The 20301-nt window shown below is 39.1% G+C and overlaps 1 protein-coding gene across 4 annotated transcripts in view; it reads left to right on the plus strand.

Annotated features, from left to right (window-relative positions):
* LOC131687790 (uncharacterized) overlaps window positions 1-20301 on the plus strand; it is a 161440-nt gene that overhangs the window by 129211 nt on the left and 11928 nt on the right. For all 4 annotated transcript variants that reach the window (XM_058971886.1, XM_058971899.1, XM_058971893.1 and 1 more), the window contains exon 6: window positions 11257-11893. In XM_058971886.1, coding sequence (XP_058827869.1) covers window positions 11257-11893 — 637 coding nt within the window. The remainder of the gene's footprint in view (window positions 1-11256; window positions 11894-20301) is intronic.

The raw sequence follows: 20301 nt of genomic DNA on the forward strand, positions 1-20301 counted from the left end.
TCTCGGGTACGGGTCGGGTTCGGGTTTTTAAGTTTTAAAATGTTCGGGTTCGGGTCGGGTTCGGGTTTTTCAAATTTTATAATTTCGGGCTCGGGTCGGGTTCGAAAAAATTGAAACCCGACCATCTCTATTTCGAAACGTATTATGATGGTGAATTTGGTAAATGTTTGATGATCATTGTGTTGAAAGAGGTCAAGCTTTGCTTTTGTCAAATATGTGCCACTTTCCTTCACAATCTTTCGTATGTGTCCTAGAAATCAAGAGTTTCCTCGTGGAATGTTCATTCACATTGTACCAAGGGCTTCCATATGCATCACGGCAGATGTGTGCGCATGGTATTTTGTTCATTATACTGTTCTTAATATACCATGCGTTTCCTCTGTTGATTCAGAGTAGGAGTGAACGAATGGTACTTATAAGAATTTTTAAGGGGTTACACCTGGGACGGGACGCGCAAAGTGAAAAAAAGTAACTGTCACCGCAAACCGGCAGTGGCCTGTCATTGCGAACCGGGCCTTTCTTGACGATTTTCGTTTTCTTGAAATGGACAGTGTGGGTAGTATCGCAATATTCTGGCTATATACAAGCTGTTTTTAGAAAATATATTTTACATGTTGCTTAGATGCAGGTGCATGCACAGAAACAGACATGCAAAATGCAACGACAGCACGTGCAATTTTATTATTCTGATCAACAGTTATGATTAATGTTGTTTTACACAGCTCAGACAAACGATAACATACCCAAGTAACCAATAAGCATTATAACGTAGCCTAATATCTGCTTTAGATCCACATATAATGCAGTCTTATAGAGCTGTGAAGCCTTTAATATTTATATAATGCTGGTATTATGCCAGAAAAGGCGAAATATAGTGCTATTACTGTGCAGAGATTGACAACTCGTTTCTTCAGTACTAATGCTATTATATAGCACCAGCGCGCAAATGTCAAATTTTAAAGCCTTATATTAGCATTACTAATGCTATTAAAAAGCTTCAGCTGGCTGTCATCGTCCGCCATGGTTTTAAAACCATTTCTTATATTTCCTTTCGGTATGATGAGCAAAAAGGAAAAAAAAATAAAATAAAATATTCTGTTTAAAACCGTAATTGTCTCTCTTCTAATGCATTGTAATGAATGTCCTTAATGGGTTTTCGTTCTGACATATGACAATTTTTCGAAAATTACCTTTGGTAAGTCTCCAACTGGGGTACCTTGCCTCGTCCTTCACGGTAAGTGCGCTGCGTTATTGGACTATATTGCATATGATCGATTGAAATGAAATATGCCGAATATAATCGTCAAGAAGAATTGCATAACAAATAAACCCACAGCATTACAATAGCATTAAATCGGCTATTAATTTGCTCTATAATGGCATTGAATGCACTTGTAAAGCTTACATGCTTTAAAGATCCTTGAAGCATGTACGCGTTACATCAGCTTTATATACGCATATAGAGCAAGCGATAATGCTATATGTCGGCTGTGCAGTTATGCATTATTGATGCTAATATAGAGTTTTATTGCATTGTTAATGCTGTAGAGAGTTTCAATGCAACATTAGTGCAAATGTATAGCCAATATAGTGCAATGGCTTAATGCTTATGGTTACTTGGGTAATTCATGGCATGTTTGAGCTCTACTATTTTCGGCACAAATCTGTACCTCATCGGCCGAACTCTATGCCGCATCAGCACGGTACTATCATCGATATTTGCTTGAAATTAATTTGCAAGCAGATTTTTCCCTGCAAAATATCATCAATATCGGGAAGTAAAAAGAAGACCGTCTTCGTATGTCCCGTCCCAGGGTTACACCACCGTAGAGCCCGTGTGCAGTATTTTTTCCCAAATGTGTGTTTTTTAGAAAAGGTCCACGGCCAAACATTTATCTCCCGTAATTTTTAACATGGATCCAAAAACTGAAGTTTCCTGATTCCGTATGACAATAGCAAGCGACGTACGTAAGCTATTTTGGGTATTTTGAAATTCAGTTGAAATTCTAGTATTCACCACTATGGAAGAACCCAAAAACTCCAGCAATCCTCAATTTACAGACCGAGGCTCAGCGAAAAGGAAGATTGCAGAAGTTTTCTGACATTGTGTTTGATATTTCTGAATCTATTTAACCATTGCTAACGGAAAATGTACCAAAAGAAAAAAACATTTTCGAACTGCCAAATGGCCTCACCTTGCAGCGATCGTATCCTTAAATAAAGTCCTAATCCAGCAGTGCGTGCAAGTACACTAGATTTATCGCTTTACTCAACTACACTGCAGTTAGATTGCACCTGAAAGGAAGTCCCCGATCCCAACGGTAGCGATCAGTGGCCAATAATAGTCCCCATAAACAACGGAACAAGTTTAAAGGCTTCGCACGAAAAAAGCGGCTATTGGCGCCGATTTGTCGATGGTTTATCGAGACATATCGATGGAACACTGAGTAACAGAAATGTAACGAAAGAAAGCGAGGCATTCGACGCGATGTGCTTTTGACTTCACAGCGAAAGTATGCCCGGACACGGCTCCTCTGCAGAAAATGGCAGGCAACGTGTCGTCGGGACACTATGAAATAGACTCACTTTTGCGATGATGGAGTTCCAGAACATTGTTCCAGGTGACTACAATCTATAAACCAGTAAAACTACCTCCGATCACAATTCGTATCGGCAGATTGTAATACTTTCCTGCATCCGGAAGTTTATAAAGAAAATGTCACGACGCCTCGATAATTGAGTTGAGACCAACGACTTGTTATTAGATACTTAATTTGTCATTCGCTAAGGCAAAGAAACGAACGATTGTTTCGCTCTGCTTTCATCAGAAATTTAACTGGCACATGGTTATAAAGAGCAAATGCATCTGTATGCTTAGACATCAATTGGGTTTTCGATTCTGTATCAATGGAGGTGCAATTTGTTTTTTTTTTTTTGAGAATTGTCCAACTGAAGCTATAGAGAAAGGTTTTCGGAAGAGCTCCCCGTCAGAATCACTCACTACAATTTCAGACGAAGCGGGAAATATCAGCCACTTAAACACTGCTTAAGGCCAATTGCAGCGGGCTGTGATTCTGAATGTGAGATTAATTGTACGGTTCGGATCTGTGCGGGTGCATGGACTTTACGATCGCTTGTATCATCGCAAAGGGTACGAGCGTTTCTACATTAACGGGTTCGATCGCATGGGCTTTTGTATGTCACGTGTGCTGGCGTGTATTTAACTTCGCGTGTATAAATTCGATTTTATAACTGTGTTTCCATTCGCCTATTTATGAATGATGATCACGTGCGGACCGTGAAATTAGATACATAATTTTCGGTATACGGTTCATATGCTAGAATAGAGAGTTCTTCCGTATCACTAGAGTTCCCAGTCATGCCACCATGGAACGCGTTGTCTAGTGAATATGAGCGTCATTTTTCTTTATTGGTCCAACTGAAAGCATGGACCTAGGCTGCTATGTCGAGCGTAGGGACTTCCGGACGTAACCGATTAATGATTGCGCGAGTACGGGTTTTGTAAATTTCTAAGTGCTAAAACGATTACTTCACTTAGTCATAAAGGCGTTATCATGTTTAAGAGATTGCAGGTGATCGCGCCTGATCGGGCGCAGGTTTGCGTGGATGATCGCGATAGGCTCGAGCGTTTGTATGTTAACTTGACTGTCGTGTGTGCTGGCGTGTAGGAAACTTCGCGTGGATAAACTCGATTTTATAATTTAAGATACCAGAAGAAAGAAGAGCACAGCAGAACAGGCTAATGAATCGAGAAATGGCGCACATTTGAGTGAAAAAAGTCCGACAAAGTCATAAATATCGACACAAAATTGTCAATTAAAGGAAAATCCTACGTACATCACTGGAGAAATCAATTTCGAAATATGCTGTGAAAATTTCCAACCTTGTCAAAATGGATAAATGTCAGTATACTGTGTTTAGTCCTATTTCTATAATGAGACATATTGTAATGGCAATTGGAAAGATATTCAAATATTTAAATGCTTGAAATAACTTGGCGCAACAAAATTAACACACTGTAATCTGGCCTCATAGTGTCCATACCGTTGTTTGAGGATGAAAAGTGCCTCGACCAATAATGAGGAATGATGGGGTAGATCAGGTTGGAAGTATATTCAACTTTCGAACTTCGTTGTCCGTGCCAGCAAACAATTCTTTAAATCCCATGATGTGGTTAAGATTGTTTTCGTAAATTAAGCACTCTGCTATTTGTGCGTATTTCATCTGCATTCCTTTACTCCAGAGCTATTAGTGTTAATACATACCATACTTAGTTGGCAGATGGAGGGATACTTTCGGAGTATCTAGCTGAACTTTTTTGCATCAACGCAAAGCGTATAAATTTGGAAAAGAAATTGTTGTCGATTTTTACAGCCATTCTTTTTTTATTTTAAATACGTTTATTTAGGCCCAAATGCGGTAGCTTAACGAGGCCGATAATTCATTTTTTTAATTACATGGCACATTTAAGTGGGGGAAAGGAAAGCCGTATCTAGGGGCGGGTTGCTCCCCTCTTATGTTAGTAAAGGAAAAAGGTAGGAAGTGGGATATATATTGTCCCTAATGATATATTATGTCCTAATGTTCTGAATAGACGGTTATCAAGAAAAGTATGCATCGAAGACTCGTGAAGCAATGCCATATTGTAGATACAGGGATAGGTTGGTGAGGTTCTACTGTGAATGTGAGAGGGGAAAATGGAAAAATACCTCGGTCCTGAAGGGAATCTATTAGTTGGGACCTGGCAACACAGTACTCTGCGCACAGCCAAACAACATGCTCGATGTCGTGATAGCCGTTCTCACAAACACAATGATTACTGTTAGCAAGCCCTATACGACGGAGATGCGCATCAAACGTGTAATGGTTGAACATGAGCCTTGACATCGTACGAATAAAGTCCCGGTTCACATCCAACCCCTTAAACCAAGCATTCGTTGATACCTTCGGGATAATGGAATGTAACCACCGTCCCAGATGCCCATTGCTCCATGAAGTTTGCCAACTTTCGAGCGTCCTCTGACGAGAGATACTGAAAAATTCATTGAAGCAAATTGGTCTTTCGTAAGTGTCGCCTTCTATTGCGCCCACCTTGGATAAAGAGTCCGCCTTCTCATTGCCCGTAATAGAACAATGTGACGGGACCCAAACCAAGGTAATCTGGTAAGATTTTTCAGATAAAGCACTCAGATATTCCCGTATTTTCCCCAGGAAATACGGTGAGTGCTTTCCAGGCTTCGCCGCATGGATGGCCTCAATAAAACTGAGACTGTCCGAAACGATGAAATAATAGTCTGAGGGCACGGTGTCAATGATCCCGAGAGTATACTGAATGGCAGCTAATTATGAGACGTAAATTGAATCAGGATCATTGAGTGAATGTGATCCGGGATTCCACAAATCTCTTCCTTCAGGGATATGTCGAAAAATACAGTGTGATCAGAAGTATCTAAGAGATGAGCACGGTTAACGTCATACGAAGTTGAATTGATGTTCTGTGTCATGTAAATCGAAGTACAAGGACATGAATCGGGTCTGAGAATTAAGCTCGACGAGCCTTTCGCAATTTGCAATCACCAATGGGTTCAAAATATCGCATCGAATGAGCAATCGATAAGAGAGGTCCCAAAATCGATTTTTAGTGGGAGGACGCCCGCCAACACTTCTAAACTCATCGTACGGGTCAAGTGCATGCAACCCAAGGCAATACTCAAACAGCGATACTGGATTCTCTCTAGTTTGATGAAATGTATGCTCGCAAGGGAGCGAAAGCAGAAACATCCGTACTCTATCACTAATAATATCGTTGTTTGGTACAGCCTGATTAGGTCTCCTGGGTGCCCCCCCCCACCATGTTCCGGTTATGCAGCCATTCATTTGAGTAATATTCAAATTTGGAAGCTCACTAAAATTTAAAAATGTCTATTGTACTAGAATCACTCACGATATAAACTACAACAATATCGCCTGATTGTGTTTTACATTGTATTAAACTAACTGCAATCGGAAGCGCATGTGTCTAGGATTCGTTCAACTTGTTCATTTGACCAAAGAAAAGTTCTCGTCGTGAATGCAAGCACATCAGATACTTCGCGTGAGTTAACAATACAATAATTTAAGGTGGCGTTCAAGTAGATGGTCGAAAAAAACGTGATCGAAAAAGAAAAAGGAAACAAAAAAAAAGCGCAAACGTGATCTTCGCAAAGCTAAGCAACCACGTGAGCCGCAATGCACAACTTCAATTCCACGCTCTAGCGACGACGAGGATACCGAAGAAGTCATTCGCAAGTGCAGAGCCAGTCGCAGCTGCTGAAAAACATGTTTTTTCAACATTTCCTTCCCTAATTTCATGACTTTTCACATCATTTACCACTTCCTCATTGACGTCAATGGATTGCACGTATTATTTGTTTTACTAACTTTTTTATCCAATTCGTTTATTTGATACGTTTACGTTAGCTTAAAGGTGCCAATTTTGTTTTGCATTACATTTTAAATTTCTTAAAACTAGGATTACATATTTTTTTGCAATGAAGCTAAGGATATTTTGTAACTATCTTATACATATACACGAGAGGGTAATATAATTTTCGTAAAATTAGGGGGAGGGGCATTTAGTTTTTATGGTAATGCGGTTAGACATTTTTAGCAGCGACTTCGCTCGGGACTGGCCAATTGCTTAGGCATCATATAAGTCGTGTGGCTGTTTGGATATAGTGTCGTTTTAGTGCTAATTTGTGTACAGTATGATTCCGTTTTTGGCCACAATATTACTTTGCCTGCAACTGGAACCGTGCCAAAATTGGAACCTTACTTTAAAAGCTTTTATTTTCAATTTGTGACATCATAAATGTTACAAGAACATTAATCATGTGAAATGGAATGAAATGATGGAATAAAATCAGCAATTTATTTTATTCGCTATGCCCCGCCCCCATAAAATATAGTAAATATGACTCTCATGTTTGGAAATAAAGTCAAAAATGATATCAATTTTTACAACAAAATATAATATTGAGCATTTTTTTAAGATTAACTATGTACAACAACAATGTTGCAAAAACGGAACTTTTTTGTTGCCAAAAACGAAATCATACTGTACTCGTTTCAATGCTTCGTCTAACTTGGGAAGTTTGTGCAAGTTTCTGATGAGATGAATTCGAAACACAAAAATTCGAGATTTTGGATATCCAGATGAAGGCAAATATCGATTTCCATCATGTGCTTGCTCAGCCCATGCCATATCTCTATAAAGTAAGTGTTATCGCAAAATATTGCTCAACCAAAATTCACCATGTTGTGGATTTTAAAATATCGCCAAACATCGACGTCCATCATTTGCTCGTAAGTCGCGTTGAAAAAACGATTCATAGAGTTAGAGTTATCGAGAGCTGGAGATTTCAAAATGGTGCCAAGCATCAATTTCCATCATCTACTTGTCAACCCTGTTCAAGAATATCCATATGGTTTGGGTTATCAAGAATATCGCTCAACCGGATTTTAACCCATTCATGCCCATGTTGTTTGTGGACAACAACGTTTTTAAACAGCTATAACTTTTGATTGAGGCGAGATTTGCCCACAAAAACAAGTAAGGCTCATTAATGTGATTGTTGCCTTTAATTTGAGTATTAACAATTACAAGGATCAGCTCTAGAACTGACGTTATAGCAATTAGTCTGATTGGATTCCGATGGAGCAGTGCTGCCTGGGACAATTTACGTTGACGACGGAAAATGATTTTTTCATATATCTTCGTTATGGTGCAATATTACTGAAAACTGATAAAACTGATCAATTGGCTACATTTTCCACGTAATTGGACTATTGTAATTATTCTAGGAGAATTGTATTGAGCGTAAGAAGGTAAAAATTGACCAGCTTCTAGCACTGCCATGGAAGCGCCTATCTTTATGAAAATAGGCTTTTCATGTTTCTTGAACCCACCGTTTTCAAGGAAATATAGTTTTGAAACATGCACTAGAAAAAAGTTGGGCATGAAAGGGTTAAAATAATCCCGTTACGATGATATCTGGATTCACTTCACTTTCCGTTTTGATCGATACGATAAGTCTGCAATTTATTTGAGTAGCAAAGCTTGTATATCTGTAGACCTGTGCTGGGATTAATTTGAACAGAATAACATCAAATAAAGTGACGTTTACGAATGATAACAAGAAGTCCTCAGCTTAGCCTCCAAAATGACGTCAAGCATCGATTTCTTTCATCTACCTTATTCCCTCTTTGAAAAGTATCCTCTTGTTGAGTATAGCTTTAGAAAATTTTATGGTAACCTATCAAGAATTTCTAAGACATTAAATATAGATTTTCGTTATCTACTCACTTCTCCGTTTCCAATGAGATATATTTTATTATAATTATCTCAGGTTTTATTGTAACCAGATTTCAGAATGGCGTCAATCATCAATTTCCGTCATCTACTGACCACCCACTCCCATTCAAATGACACCCATATCGAAAATATTTTTACTGTTTTTAACACAAATTTCGAAGCAATTCTTATAAAAAAGTGGAATATTCTTCGCTTCAGGGTAAAAGTGTAAGTGTCTTTAAAATCCATTTGTGTTAAGGTGATTTTATCCTATTTGCTACTTTAACCGCCTCCGAAATATTCCTCTACGCATACCATCAAATTTCAGGCAATACAGAGTTATTGAACCTTCTCTTGAAATGTGCATTGTTTCAAAAAGTATGCCTTGTATTGCCGTCCTTTTATTCCATTTCCAGGTTGGAGAAACTTCAAACAATGAATTGAATTGTGTAAACTTTTAGAGGAGTTATAGTCAAAAGTTAGTGATCTGATTAATTTTCTTAAAATGAAAATGATGCATATAACAATTCCTTTTATCGAAAACATGAGTTTCAAGATAATTCACGATTCAACGTCCTAATCGTCCTATTCCTATTCTGTTTGATTGTAATTTGTTTGTTAGAATTTTTCTGCACCGTGTAGGTGTTTGAAAATCCCAAACCAAGCGGCTATGCTGCACTTCCTTACTCACGGGATTTCATTGGAAAGCTGAGAGATTTTCCTACCGAAATTTGCTCTTGTAGCTTTTAGTTAAGAGTATTTTTAACTTCGCGATTATAGTGCTTCCTGTCCAGATGTGATGTAAAAATGACACTTTTCGTCAATCTTCACTAAAATAGTATTCAATGAAAGTTTATAATTTTTGAGCTAAATACTGAAAGGATTTCTATTTTTTTAAATATAAATCTTTAGATATCAGTACAATGCGGGTTATTCGGAAGCACTTTTATTCGTTTTAAAGGAGTTTTGTTTCATTTTCCGAACGACTTTCGCATCTTATTTTGGATTTCGATTCGTCTCATCAGTAATGTAGTAGCATTTTGTCTTACCGACCAAGACAGTTTGAGATAAAGTCAAAACAAAAAATCCAACATTATTTATTAAAGCTATGCCCTTCAAGCACAAATTGATTTAGTTAAAAAAAAAATTCCTCAAGGGAAAAAATAGCATAGATTTTAGTACTGCAAAATTTCTTTTGCTGCTAAAATACCACGCACCTCCATGATAATGTTCTCCAATGGAGATACATGGTATTTTACTATCGAAATAGATGATAGGAACACTGTTTAGTAAGATGATCTAAACCTATCATTTTAAACATGAAAAACTGACAAAAAATCGATTTCTTTCAATGTTCACCTATAAAACTAGAAAACACCATCCCGTATCACTCCTCCCAAGTCCCATAACCACCATAACTGCGATAATGCCCCTGCTGGGAAAAACAGCGCAGCACAGCTGCGGAACGACGGTGTACCTATAGTTTCCACTTCAGGTGCGTTGCCAGACCAAAACGAACCACCACCACCACCATCATCATCCACGCCGACTAGCAATGAGATGATGAAGAAAGATTGTGTCGGTCGGTCGGTCATGAATTTTGAATTGTACGTGCAATCTCGGCATCCCGGGGTTACTCGGTTCGTGACGCAGAACTACTTAGCTACTTACTCTCTTACTCGCTTTCCATCCATGTTCTGCGGTGCTGGCCTGGAACCAGACACACGGGAATAATTTTCTTGGGCGTAAAGTTGAAAAAGACCGTAGGGTTTTTTCCTCAGCAGGATTACGTACCAGGGGCGTCGATCTGTGTCAAATTTAATCCGCGTTAATTCAATTGAATAATTAATATATGGTTGTGGTAGATATATACCTTTCCAGCAGCTTGTATTTTGCTTTAGAACCTTTTCAGAGTTCAAACTAGTTTCCGTTCAAAAGCTTTTTATCAGTGTCGACGAGCGCCATCCTAGTTACAGCAGAGTTCGTCAAGCGGGTACGAAGCTCTCACGTCTGATGTCTGAGACCACAGATCTTCGCTCTGGTTGGCTTTTGGTAAACGATGTGCAAGAGCTCTCGAAAAAAACACGTGCTGAATTGATGCCGGCACAGTTGAAAGAGGGATTAACACGATCTATGGGTTTTTTCTTTCAGTTGTCACCACGGTTCCGAAAAGTCACAGCCTGCTGATGTTTGTAATATGATAAACTCCTTACTGACGGCATCACATGCTATACAGCTCGTTTATCAGGGGTGCAATTTCGTCGCTACAGATTATTCAAAATGTAGGTAGAGGTGAACATTCCGCTGAGTTCAAACATAAACCTACACACGTGTGTTGTAAAAATTTATCTACAATTTCATTGCAAAAAAATACAACCTACTTACTGCCGTATTTACCAGAAGCAGGATACGAACCACCTCGTTTATTTGAATCTCATTAGCTACACTAGAAGGATATAAAAGGAACATCCTATCATTCAGCATCATAATCATGAAGGAAAACGACATTTCCGTGCCCATCTATGAATCCGGAAGGAAAATACGCCTTCAGCTTAACGTGCATCCTCGCGTGCACAGTGGCATGTGCATCAGTATCCTGTCTGTGCTTTCTCGCTCGATGCTCATACGGAACACCTTGCCGTCACGCCAACGCCCGTCATCATTTTCGTTTGCGGGGGGGTAACGGGATAAATATGTTGAAATCTGTGCTCCCACTCCTTACTGTACGTAGAAAAGCTACCGGGGGCAATTTTACACTTCGCGGAAAACTATAGAGCTGTAAAAATGAAACCAGGGAAAATTGGCTCGCATACAATGCATATATTTCCAATTTTCCAACTATCGAATCATTCGCAGCTCCAAATCGGAAACAGTTCTATTTCAATTTTCCCTTTCTGTTACAGATTCGAATCACGCGAAAAATTTTCCGCCCTGACTGCAAGCGCCACCGGAGCTCATCTAGCTTCGTCAACATCAACCCTGTCGACACTGGTGGAAAGCATAAGTGGCGTTAGTAGCAACGCAGTAGGCGCCCCAACGGGAATCAACAACGCACAAACAGGCGGCGAGTCAGCGATCGATGTCGAGTGCGTCGGAACGATGGTCGATAATAGCGGCGTCGGTAGTTTCAGTAACAATAACAACAACAACAATAGCAAACAGCAGCTCAATTTCAACCTTGGCACAATTACCAAAGAAGCGGCCGCCGGTCAGCAGCAGCAGGGTGGCGGTAATCTATCATCCTCACCGTCCGGCTATCGGCTGAAGTATGCTGGCGGTGGCGGGGATGCACCGTCGGTATTGATGTCCGGCCGATTGGACAATCGCTTCCAAAATGGAGAAAACGATGCCAATTTCAACAATCAGCATCATCCAGCGGGGGGAAACGCGGCGCATCGAACCGTTAGCATCAGTACCACAACCATCGTGTGTGGTGGTCGGGATGGTAGCCGTACACCGGCACTGCCCGGTGGCCCGGGATTGGAGAATGCCAAACAGCAGCGAATGCGGACCTCCAGCATGCCGGTAGAGAATCGGAAGGTTAGTTATGATTTCGTTTTTTTTCTTGTGTGGAATTTTTGACGGATGGGATTGTAGTTGCTAGATTAGATTTTTTTTATTCATTTGGCATTTGGTCTGCGATCAACCCTAGCCACGTTTGACGTGGTCAAGTCTACCTTCGGAAGGAAAGCAAAGCTATTGTTGAAGAACCGACAGCTGGTAGAGTCGTCGCTCTGGCGTCAGTGATAGCCACTCCGTACGAACATACACCGTCGGAAATATAAACGCTCGTAAAAGATTGACATAGAACACTCTTTTAATTGTCGGTAGTAAAAGAACTACTTTCCAAGATTGACCATTCCAAAGGAAGGTGAACGACAAAGTATTCCATTTTCATTGTTTCCATCGCAATTGGACTGTTTTACGACTCGATTTAATTTGCCATTTCCTGTGCTAATGAAATCACCACTGGAACCCGTTTCTCCGATGAGATTCTGCTGTGCATTCAGTTTTCTTCTCTAAAATAAAAAAAGAAACTATAGTTACAGACAGTTGCAAAATTCTAATCAGCGTCAGAGGTAAGCCACCACTTACCCAATTGCTACTTAAACTTCGAAATAATTCCACTATCCTCCTGATGCATGCATGCATCGGAGCGGCAACACATACCAAACCCCGGTCGGAGATTTCCATTTATGGGTACGATGTTTGCGAAAGTTTGGAATGAATGAATAATTTGCTGGCATGTTACCCGTGCATCTATGACGACGTCGACACCGACTACAACGACGATGCTTCAGTCGAGCAGTGTACGGTGAACTTTTCTCATCAGACATATATAGAAACAAATCCCTTATCTGTTGGGAGCGAGCACAGTTTGAGAAAGTGTAATTAACTCAAAAATTTAATCCATCTCGTATGAAGGTTCCTTTTTTAATATGACTCATTACGGAAGAATGCACGACGGATTGGGTTAGAGGAGCTGTCATTCCGATTACTCTTTCCGTTTTTTTTTTTGTTTTGGGAAGAATTTACGGCCTTCGCAGTCTCTGCGGGTGATGGTCAATCGAACGGCGAATAGACCTGAACGGGGGAAATCACCGAGGGTTGTTTATCAATGGCGTTGTTCGTTAATTAGCAAACTGCTGATGGATTGGACTTTGAGCGCAATTATTATTCCGACACTGAACGATGGCAATAATGATAATGATTACCTAGATAAAGGTAGAAAGCGAAAGTAGAAAAATAGGATTACGTGGGGCCGCGTTTTATTAGCAGTAATATAATGACGGTGCACTTTTTCTCGAAAAAAAGGTAGCGGTTATGAATTTAAATCCGTATCCGTGAGGCGCTACGTTCTGCTTCCTTTGAACATAGGCATGTAATGATGCTAGGTTTAACATTGCTTCCAAGGCAATCATTGGGTCCGCTTTCGTTGCCTCTGTGATTCAAAACACAATTGAAGCATATGCATTGGTCTGGATAACTGAAGCGCAAAGCCAGTGCGTCATTTTTTGTTTCAAGTCACTTTGTTCTAAAGAGACTTTTGCAAGCCATCATACATTTCAATAGTTTTTTTTCCATTTTCCATAAACGCGAATCCAATCGGTCCAAAATGGAGTCTCCGCAGTTCTCTTTCTAGAGTTTTTCTAGTTTACAATATACTATTACTCCAAGAAATTTTCCATCCATAGCAAATTCGACAATGGCTCCATTAAGAATATGTGGTTTTAGTTAGATTGTCATTTCACTTGTAATTATGGTGATTTTTAGGTCACGTTTAGAGCAGCTTGAGTACGGTCCGAGATCGTAGATTTATCCTCTAACAGTGGTGACAATGTCGTTCAATCCAGTTCATGCAAATATAAGAGTCACTCTACTACCAAGATCCACAAAAGGGGTGACAGCACTCCTCCTTGCGGGCAGCCTCCAGTGGTTCTCTTGGTTATGCTTAAGCTGACCAACTGTACGGAATTTGGGAGGACAGTACGGATTTTTGGTCGTGTGTCCGGAAAAAATACTTGTACGGATTTGTCCGGAATTTGTACGGAATTTTCTACCTCAGTAGAAGTGGAAGTACTCCCAGGACAACAAAAATTCGGAAAATAACTAAATAACGTTGCAAACTCGTTTCCCAGGTTCCAAAAATGCATTTTTGTTAGACAAAGGAAACCAGTGCACAAGAGTGATAAAAAATCCATTTTTGTGAATTTTCTTATGAGCTTTGAGACTAGGTAAACTTTAAGATTTTTTCTAATATAAGTGAAAAAATTGAACAGCTATGTATCCGTCTCGACTAGTCGTTTAAACCGTTCTTTCAAGTTGGGTGGAATTTTTAAATTCAGTGTCTGGCAGCCACCAAGTTGATCTATCTAAGTCGAAACACAATTTACCCGATTAATTTCCGCGATGAAAAATATATTGCTCGGTATTCACATTTGGTTCAACTCAGTTTGCCTTCTATGAAGGTATCTCAAAATAATCCGGATTATACATTTTCTATTTTTAATCTTTTTCAGAACCAAATTATTACCGCTGCAGTTCGAATGTATTCTGTAGTTCTGAGACATAATACAATTATAATCAGCAGTAGATTCTGGAACTCCTTCAAATTTCCATTTACATAACTTAATAGGTTTTTCCTTTTATTTTATTTGAAAGGTTGACCCGAAAATTTCAACGTACTCGAAAAACATTAGATCCAGAAAGGACGCTGTTAAGTACAATAGAGTATTTAATTTTAAGTTGGATTTTCAGCCAGATAAACTGATCGGGCAGCTTGATAGACACAAGGAACATGATAAGCATAAGTAGGGTTGTGGTACCGGTAATACCGGTACCGAAAATCCAGGGAATACAGACCCATTTTTGGTACCGTAATACCGGTACTGAACAAATTACCATAAAAAATTTTATGAAAAATATATAGACTCTAGGGGGACCTGTTTCAAAATAATATTAAATATTACTAGCTCCCGTTGTACTGAAGGGTATATTTAAATTCCTGCACTATTTTGTCCAAATTAAATTTTAACGATCTTGTACTAAATTTCAAAATATTCACATCTAGCGTAATAGACGTAAAAATTTGCTATGATTTTTTTAACTAGCGACATTATGATTGGGTCCATTATTCACTGGGTGGCGCGTAGTAAGGCTATGGTCTAAGTCATGTCTGTATTTGGTTTGCTCTTAAACCTTTACTATAAAAGAACAAACAGCTATTTAGTAGCTAACAATTTTAGACTTGGTGAACTGCTTCTAATGGGGCGATTTGTAATTATTGGTGATCGGAAAATTCAGCAAAACTCCATAGTTTACAGGAAAGCAAAGAGCCTTGATATGCATTAGAGAATAGTAGACAAACGACATAAACGTCGAGGTTTACAGAAAAGCAAGAAAAGAAATGCGTGTAACCTGCTCGGATTTACTGCCATTCTCGCTTTGATTTACTGTTGTTAACAGGGTTCCTTACATTTACCATCTGTTGAATACGACGAAAGTCGCATCGCTTAGCAGTTATTGATTTCAAAGATTTCGAAATAAAAGAAGGTGCCGCATACGAAAAATATTTTCTATGCCATAAAAATATGTTATGCCATTCCGAAGCAATTAAAAACAATAAACATGTTTTTTGATCAGCACAAATCAATCATCAGAGAATAAGGCCATCAGCTTAAGCAATCAATTTCACTTTGAAGCTTTTTTAGATTTTTTTAAAAAAATATTCGAGTACCGGTATTACCGGTACTGAGGGCTTCAGTACCGTAGCACCGGTTCTCGCCAAAAAGGATCGGTACTGCGAACCCTAAGCATAAGTGCAAAATGCGTGGAAACGTATTTTTTATATTCAGTAAACAATTTCTTCTTGTGCAAAGAAGCAGCTTCTTTGACTATAATGTTGTGCGCTTACTCTGCACGGTTTCAGGAGCTTTTATGAAATTATGACATAATAGAAATTGTGTTGTATATCAACGGGTCAGAAACTGATCAAGAACCATCCATATTTACTGCTGTAAGTTGTCGCGCAACCATTTTTTACTTCTATTTCAGTTATTGGGATGATTTCATTTTACGTAGATTACCACGCTGGAGCGAATGGAAGAGTAATTCGTTTGGAGTTACCTCTTTTTCCATGGTTTCTGAAAAAATTCTCTAGGGGAACTCTAGAGTTATGGGAGAACTCACTCTACTAGCATCTCAACTATACACTGCAAATAAAGTATCAGATTCACGGTCCGCGTGCGATTTTTCAAGACTACACGCAAATATGCGAATGGCTACACGGATATTAAATCGAATTTATACACACGAAGTTACATACACGCTAGCACACGCGACAAACACGTTAACATACAAACGTTCGAGCTCTTCGCGATCATCCATGCATACCTTCTCCTGCGATCTTGCAAACAGGATGACATCCCGGTGACTAAGTGAACGTTTTAGCACTTATAAATTTAGAAAAGCAATCTCAAGAGTGAACCTACAAACGCCCGTGTTCGCGGGCATAGATTGATTACGTCCGGAAGTTCCTAGGTTATGCTTTCAGTTCAGCTAATCAAAAAAATTACGCTCATATCCACTAGACAACACGTTCCATGGTGACATGACTGGGAGCTCTAGTGATAGAATTGATAGTGATAGACAACTCTCTTCTAGCATCTGAACTATACACTGTAAATTATGTAGCAGATTCACGGTCCGCGCGATCATCAAAGAACACACGCGAATGGACACACGGTTATAAAATCGAGCTTATACACACGAAGTTACACACTAGCATACGCGCCATATTGTCCGCGCGACAAACAAACGCCCACGCGATCAAATACGTTAACATACAATCGTTCGAGCCCTTCACGATAATACACAAAGACGATCGCGATCATCCACGCGTAACTACGCCCAAGATTTCGTAAACACAAAAACGCCCCAATGATTTAGTGAACCTTCTAGCACTTCTAATCCGATTAACGCGGTCTCAAGCGCACACAAGCGCTCATTCCCACGCGATCGACTGACGTTGCAATAGACCTTAAGCAGTGTTTTAGGGGGTGACATTTCCCGTTTCGTCTGCAATTGTAATAAGTGATTCTTACGGGGAGCCCTTCCGTACTACAGTTCCAGTAGTACAAGAAAGAAAAATAATGAAAGAAAACAATATTTAAAATATCTTGAAATCTTACAGATTTTGTAAATTTTTGGTTACGAGCATTTTGATTGACTATGAGAATCGTATTCTGTAATAAAATTATGTTTTTGTCTGCCAGTTATCATGTTTACAGCTGTTGCAAGAAAAACATTTTTACCAATTATTTCTCCGCGATGCAACCACATTCAATATGTTTCCATTTTCTTCAGGCTTTTGTTGGCAAAAAATAGAAGTTTTAAAAATAACAAGTTTTTTGTAGTTTTAGTTTTTAATATAAATTTTTTATTTTTTGAAACATTAACAACTTTTTAACCCATTCATGCCCATGTTGTTTATGGACCACAACGTTTTTAAACAGCTATAACTTTTGATTGAGGCAAGATATGCTCGCAAAAAGAAGTAAGGCTAATAAATGTGGCTATTGCATTAACAGTTACAAGGATCAGCTCTAGAACTGAAGTTATTACAATTAGTCTGATTGGATTCTGCTGGAGCAGTGCTGCCAGGGACAGTTTACGTTGACGACGGAAAATGAATTTTTCATGTATCTTCGTAATGGTGCAGTATTTTTGAAAACTGATAAAACTTACCAATTTAGTCTTTCTTTGGCTGCGTTTTCCATGCAATTGAACTATTGTAAATATTCTAGGAGAATTGTATTGAGCATTGGAAGGTAAAAATTGAGCAGCTTCTAGCACTACAAGGGAAGCACCATGAACTAAAAAAAACTAGGGCATGAAAGGGTTAAACAGTTATATTCTTTTTTGTGAAGAATAGATTATTCCCTGCAATTTTTTCACGGGGTGTTTTGCTGTACAAAACAGAGATCTCGAGCAACATTTTTTTTTTGAAACGGTTCCTGCAAAAACCCTTAGGGACATTTAAATATTGCTCTCGAATCAAAATGCTTTGCATTGCTGTGCAAAATTCTCTGAAATGTCTAATGTTTCAACTGAATCGAAGATCTTGGAGAAGTTACTGTATTATGGCATCTATCTGGAAGTGTCGAATTGAATAGCAGTCGATGTATCCAATATATTTTCTACTTTAGTTCGAATCAACGAAGCGACGAAAAAGTTATATCCGGCTTGCATTGTCTCAAGAACAAAGAAAACTGTTACTTCAGTTCTTACCGAAGTGATCGTTTAGTGTCGAGATGTGTGAATATGGAAAACAAAAGTGGAACTCTGGTCAAATAACGTAACTTCAAATATTTTCGTATTAGCCCGAGTTTTGGAGTATTTACTTACAGGTTTCAGAGCTTAGGCTTGCGAAAGTCACCTCTATCCAATGCCATCCTATCAGGTATCCAATAATGATAATTTTTGATAGATTGCTCCAGGTAAATAAAATCATTTTCTAGAACAATCTATAACATTGATACTCAACCTGAGGTCCGCGGACCCCTAGGGGGCCGTGAAGTCGTTGCTGGGGGTCCGCGAAGAAAAATTGAATTGAAATTTCAAGTCTTGTTTCCTAACAAACTGAAGGTAATACATTGATAGCATACAAAGTCGATGTTTGTCCGTGGGGTTCCGCAGCAACCCAGGGTGATTTCTAATGGGTCCGAACTTGCGATACGGCCTTTAAAAGTGTAGCTGTATAGAAAAGTGGAATCGGTTACAAAGGATACATAGAAAAAACTAATTATTCCTAGATATTTCAATGGTTATTACGCGGTAAGATTGCGGCTTGCCTACCTGATCCGACAATACAAAACACAAAACAGTACCATGCTTTGCAGTTATCAATGACAGATTCCTACATCCTCATTCTTTGATGAAACGGCTCACTATCATAAACCGTAGACAGCAGTCGCTAAGAAAAACTCATCTCCGACAATCAATAGCACAGTCTTCAATACTGCCACCTGATCCCCAAATGGTTGCCAACTTTGTGACAGTTGTTCAAGTAATAACGGCAACCGCAAAACCGCAGAAACTGTGTGCATTAACTCCAAATCAAAAGGCAGAGTTTTCAGTTAGAATAAAAATGCCAAAGAGGACGAATCCACATCTGTGATTTGTAATGGCCAGATGTAAGAAAGAAGACCCACCTATGATGGAGTCCCGCTACGAAAAAGGATTTCCATGTACCATAGCAAGTCGCGTGCACTTTTTTACTAGCAAACCAGAGATTTTGTGCTTGATTCTTCTACTTCACTTATGATTTTTCGGACTTGGGGTCTAACCGGTGCTAATACGGTGGCATTTACTGATGAGATGAATTCGAAACGCAAAATACCCTTTTTTACATTTCACTTGTAATCTGTCGATTTGTATAGCATTTGAATTTGAAGTAAATACATCCTCTTTATTCCAAGATTCAAATTTGAAAAAAAAATCATTAAGCATTTCAGGTATTTGGTCTCTGCATTTGAATCGTAATCAAATTTCATAATTCCGGGGTTGGATGCTCGTGGATATTTAAATTCGAAACCTAATCATTTTGAATCCAATGTTCTAAGCAACATAACAGTCTATTGTAATTTCGTAAGTTTATTTCGATCGGAGTATCTTCTTTTCTACAGAAACCCATATACATAGTTTCTAAGAACCTTCCTGCATGGCGAGAAATTTCAGTTCGTCAACTTTTGTGTTTTCAATTTTGAGATGAAATGTGTACGGATTTTTCCTAACCCACAGTTGGTCAGCTTAGTTATGCTGGTCTCGCCTCTCAGTGTCAGCTGTCTCAAGCTGGTAACACAACATTTCACTAACCCATTCGATAGTGGTACGCTTTATCCCTTTGTATTCAGAAGCATGTTGAATCAACTCGAAGACAGTATTGTCGACGGCTTCATCAATGTCGCTGAAGAGTGATATTACGCATTCTGTTTTGCAAGGCATTTTGAAGCTTTTTGTCAAGATTGTTCAATGTCGTACCGCTTGATTTCCTAGGGTTATAGGCGATGCTATGTTGAGGTTTGAATATTGCTTTTGACCTCTGCCATACATCTTGATGACGACGGTAGTAGCATATGTGTTTTGAAGAATGTTTCGATTCAGATCCATCAACCCGTTACGACATGGGGAAGTAAGTACTCATGTGCAACTCAATCGTGTTATTGTGATCATCGGTATGTTTGTCATTTGCTTTCCTCAGTGCATCAATCTCATTAGAGTGATCTTTGCTGAGAATCACCCGGATACGTGATGCGGTTAGTAGACCATCCCCTTCTCGCAAAAGCCTCTCCAAGATTTCATCTTAGATTTCCTAATGATTTTGTGATATTTGGCTAGAGCCGCGTTGTGCTCGGTGCTTAGTAGATTCTTTACCACTGCATCATTCG

This window comes from Topomyia yanbarensis, chromosome 1 (assembly GCF_030247195.1).
Source record: "Topomyia yanbarensis strain Yona2022 chromosome 1, ASM3024719v1, whole genome shotgun sequence".
Lineage (NCBI taxonomy): Eukaryota > Metazoa > Arthropoda > Insecta > Diptera > Culicidae > Topomyia > Topomyia yanbarensis.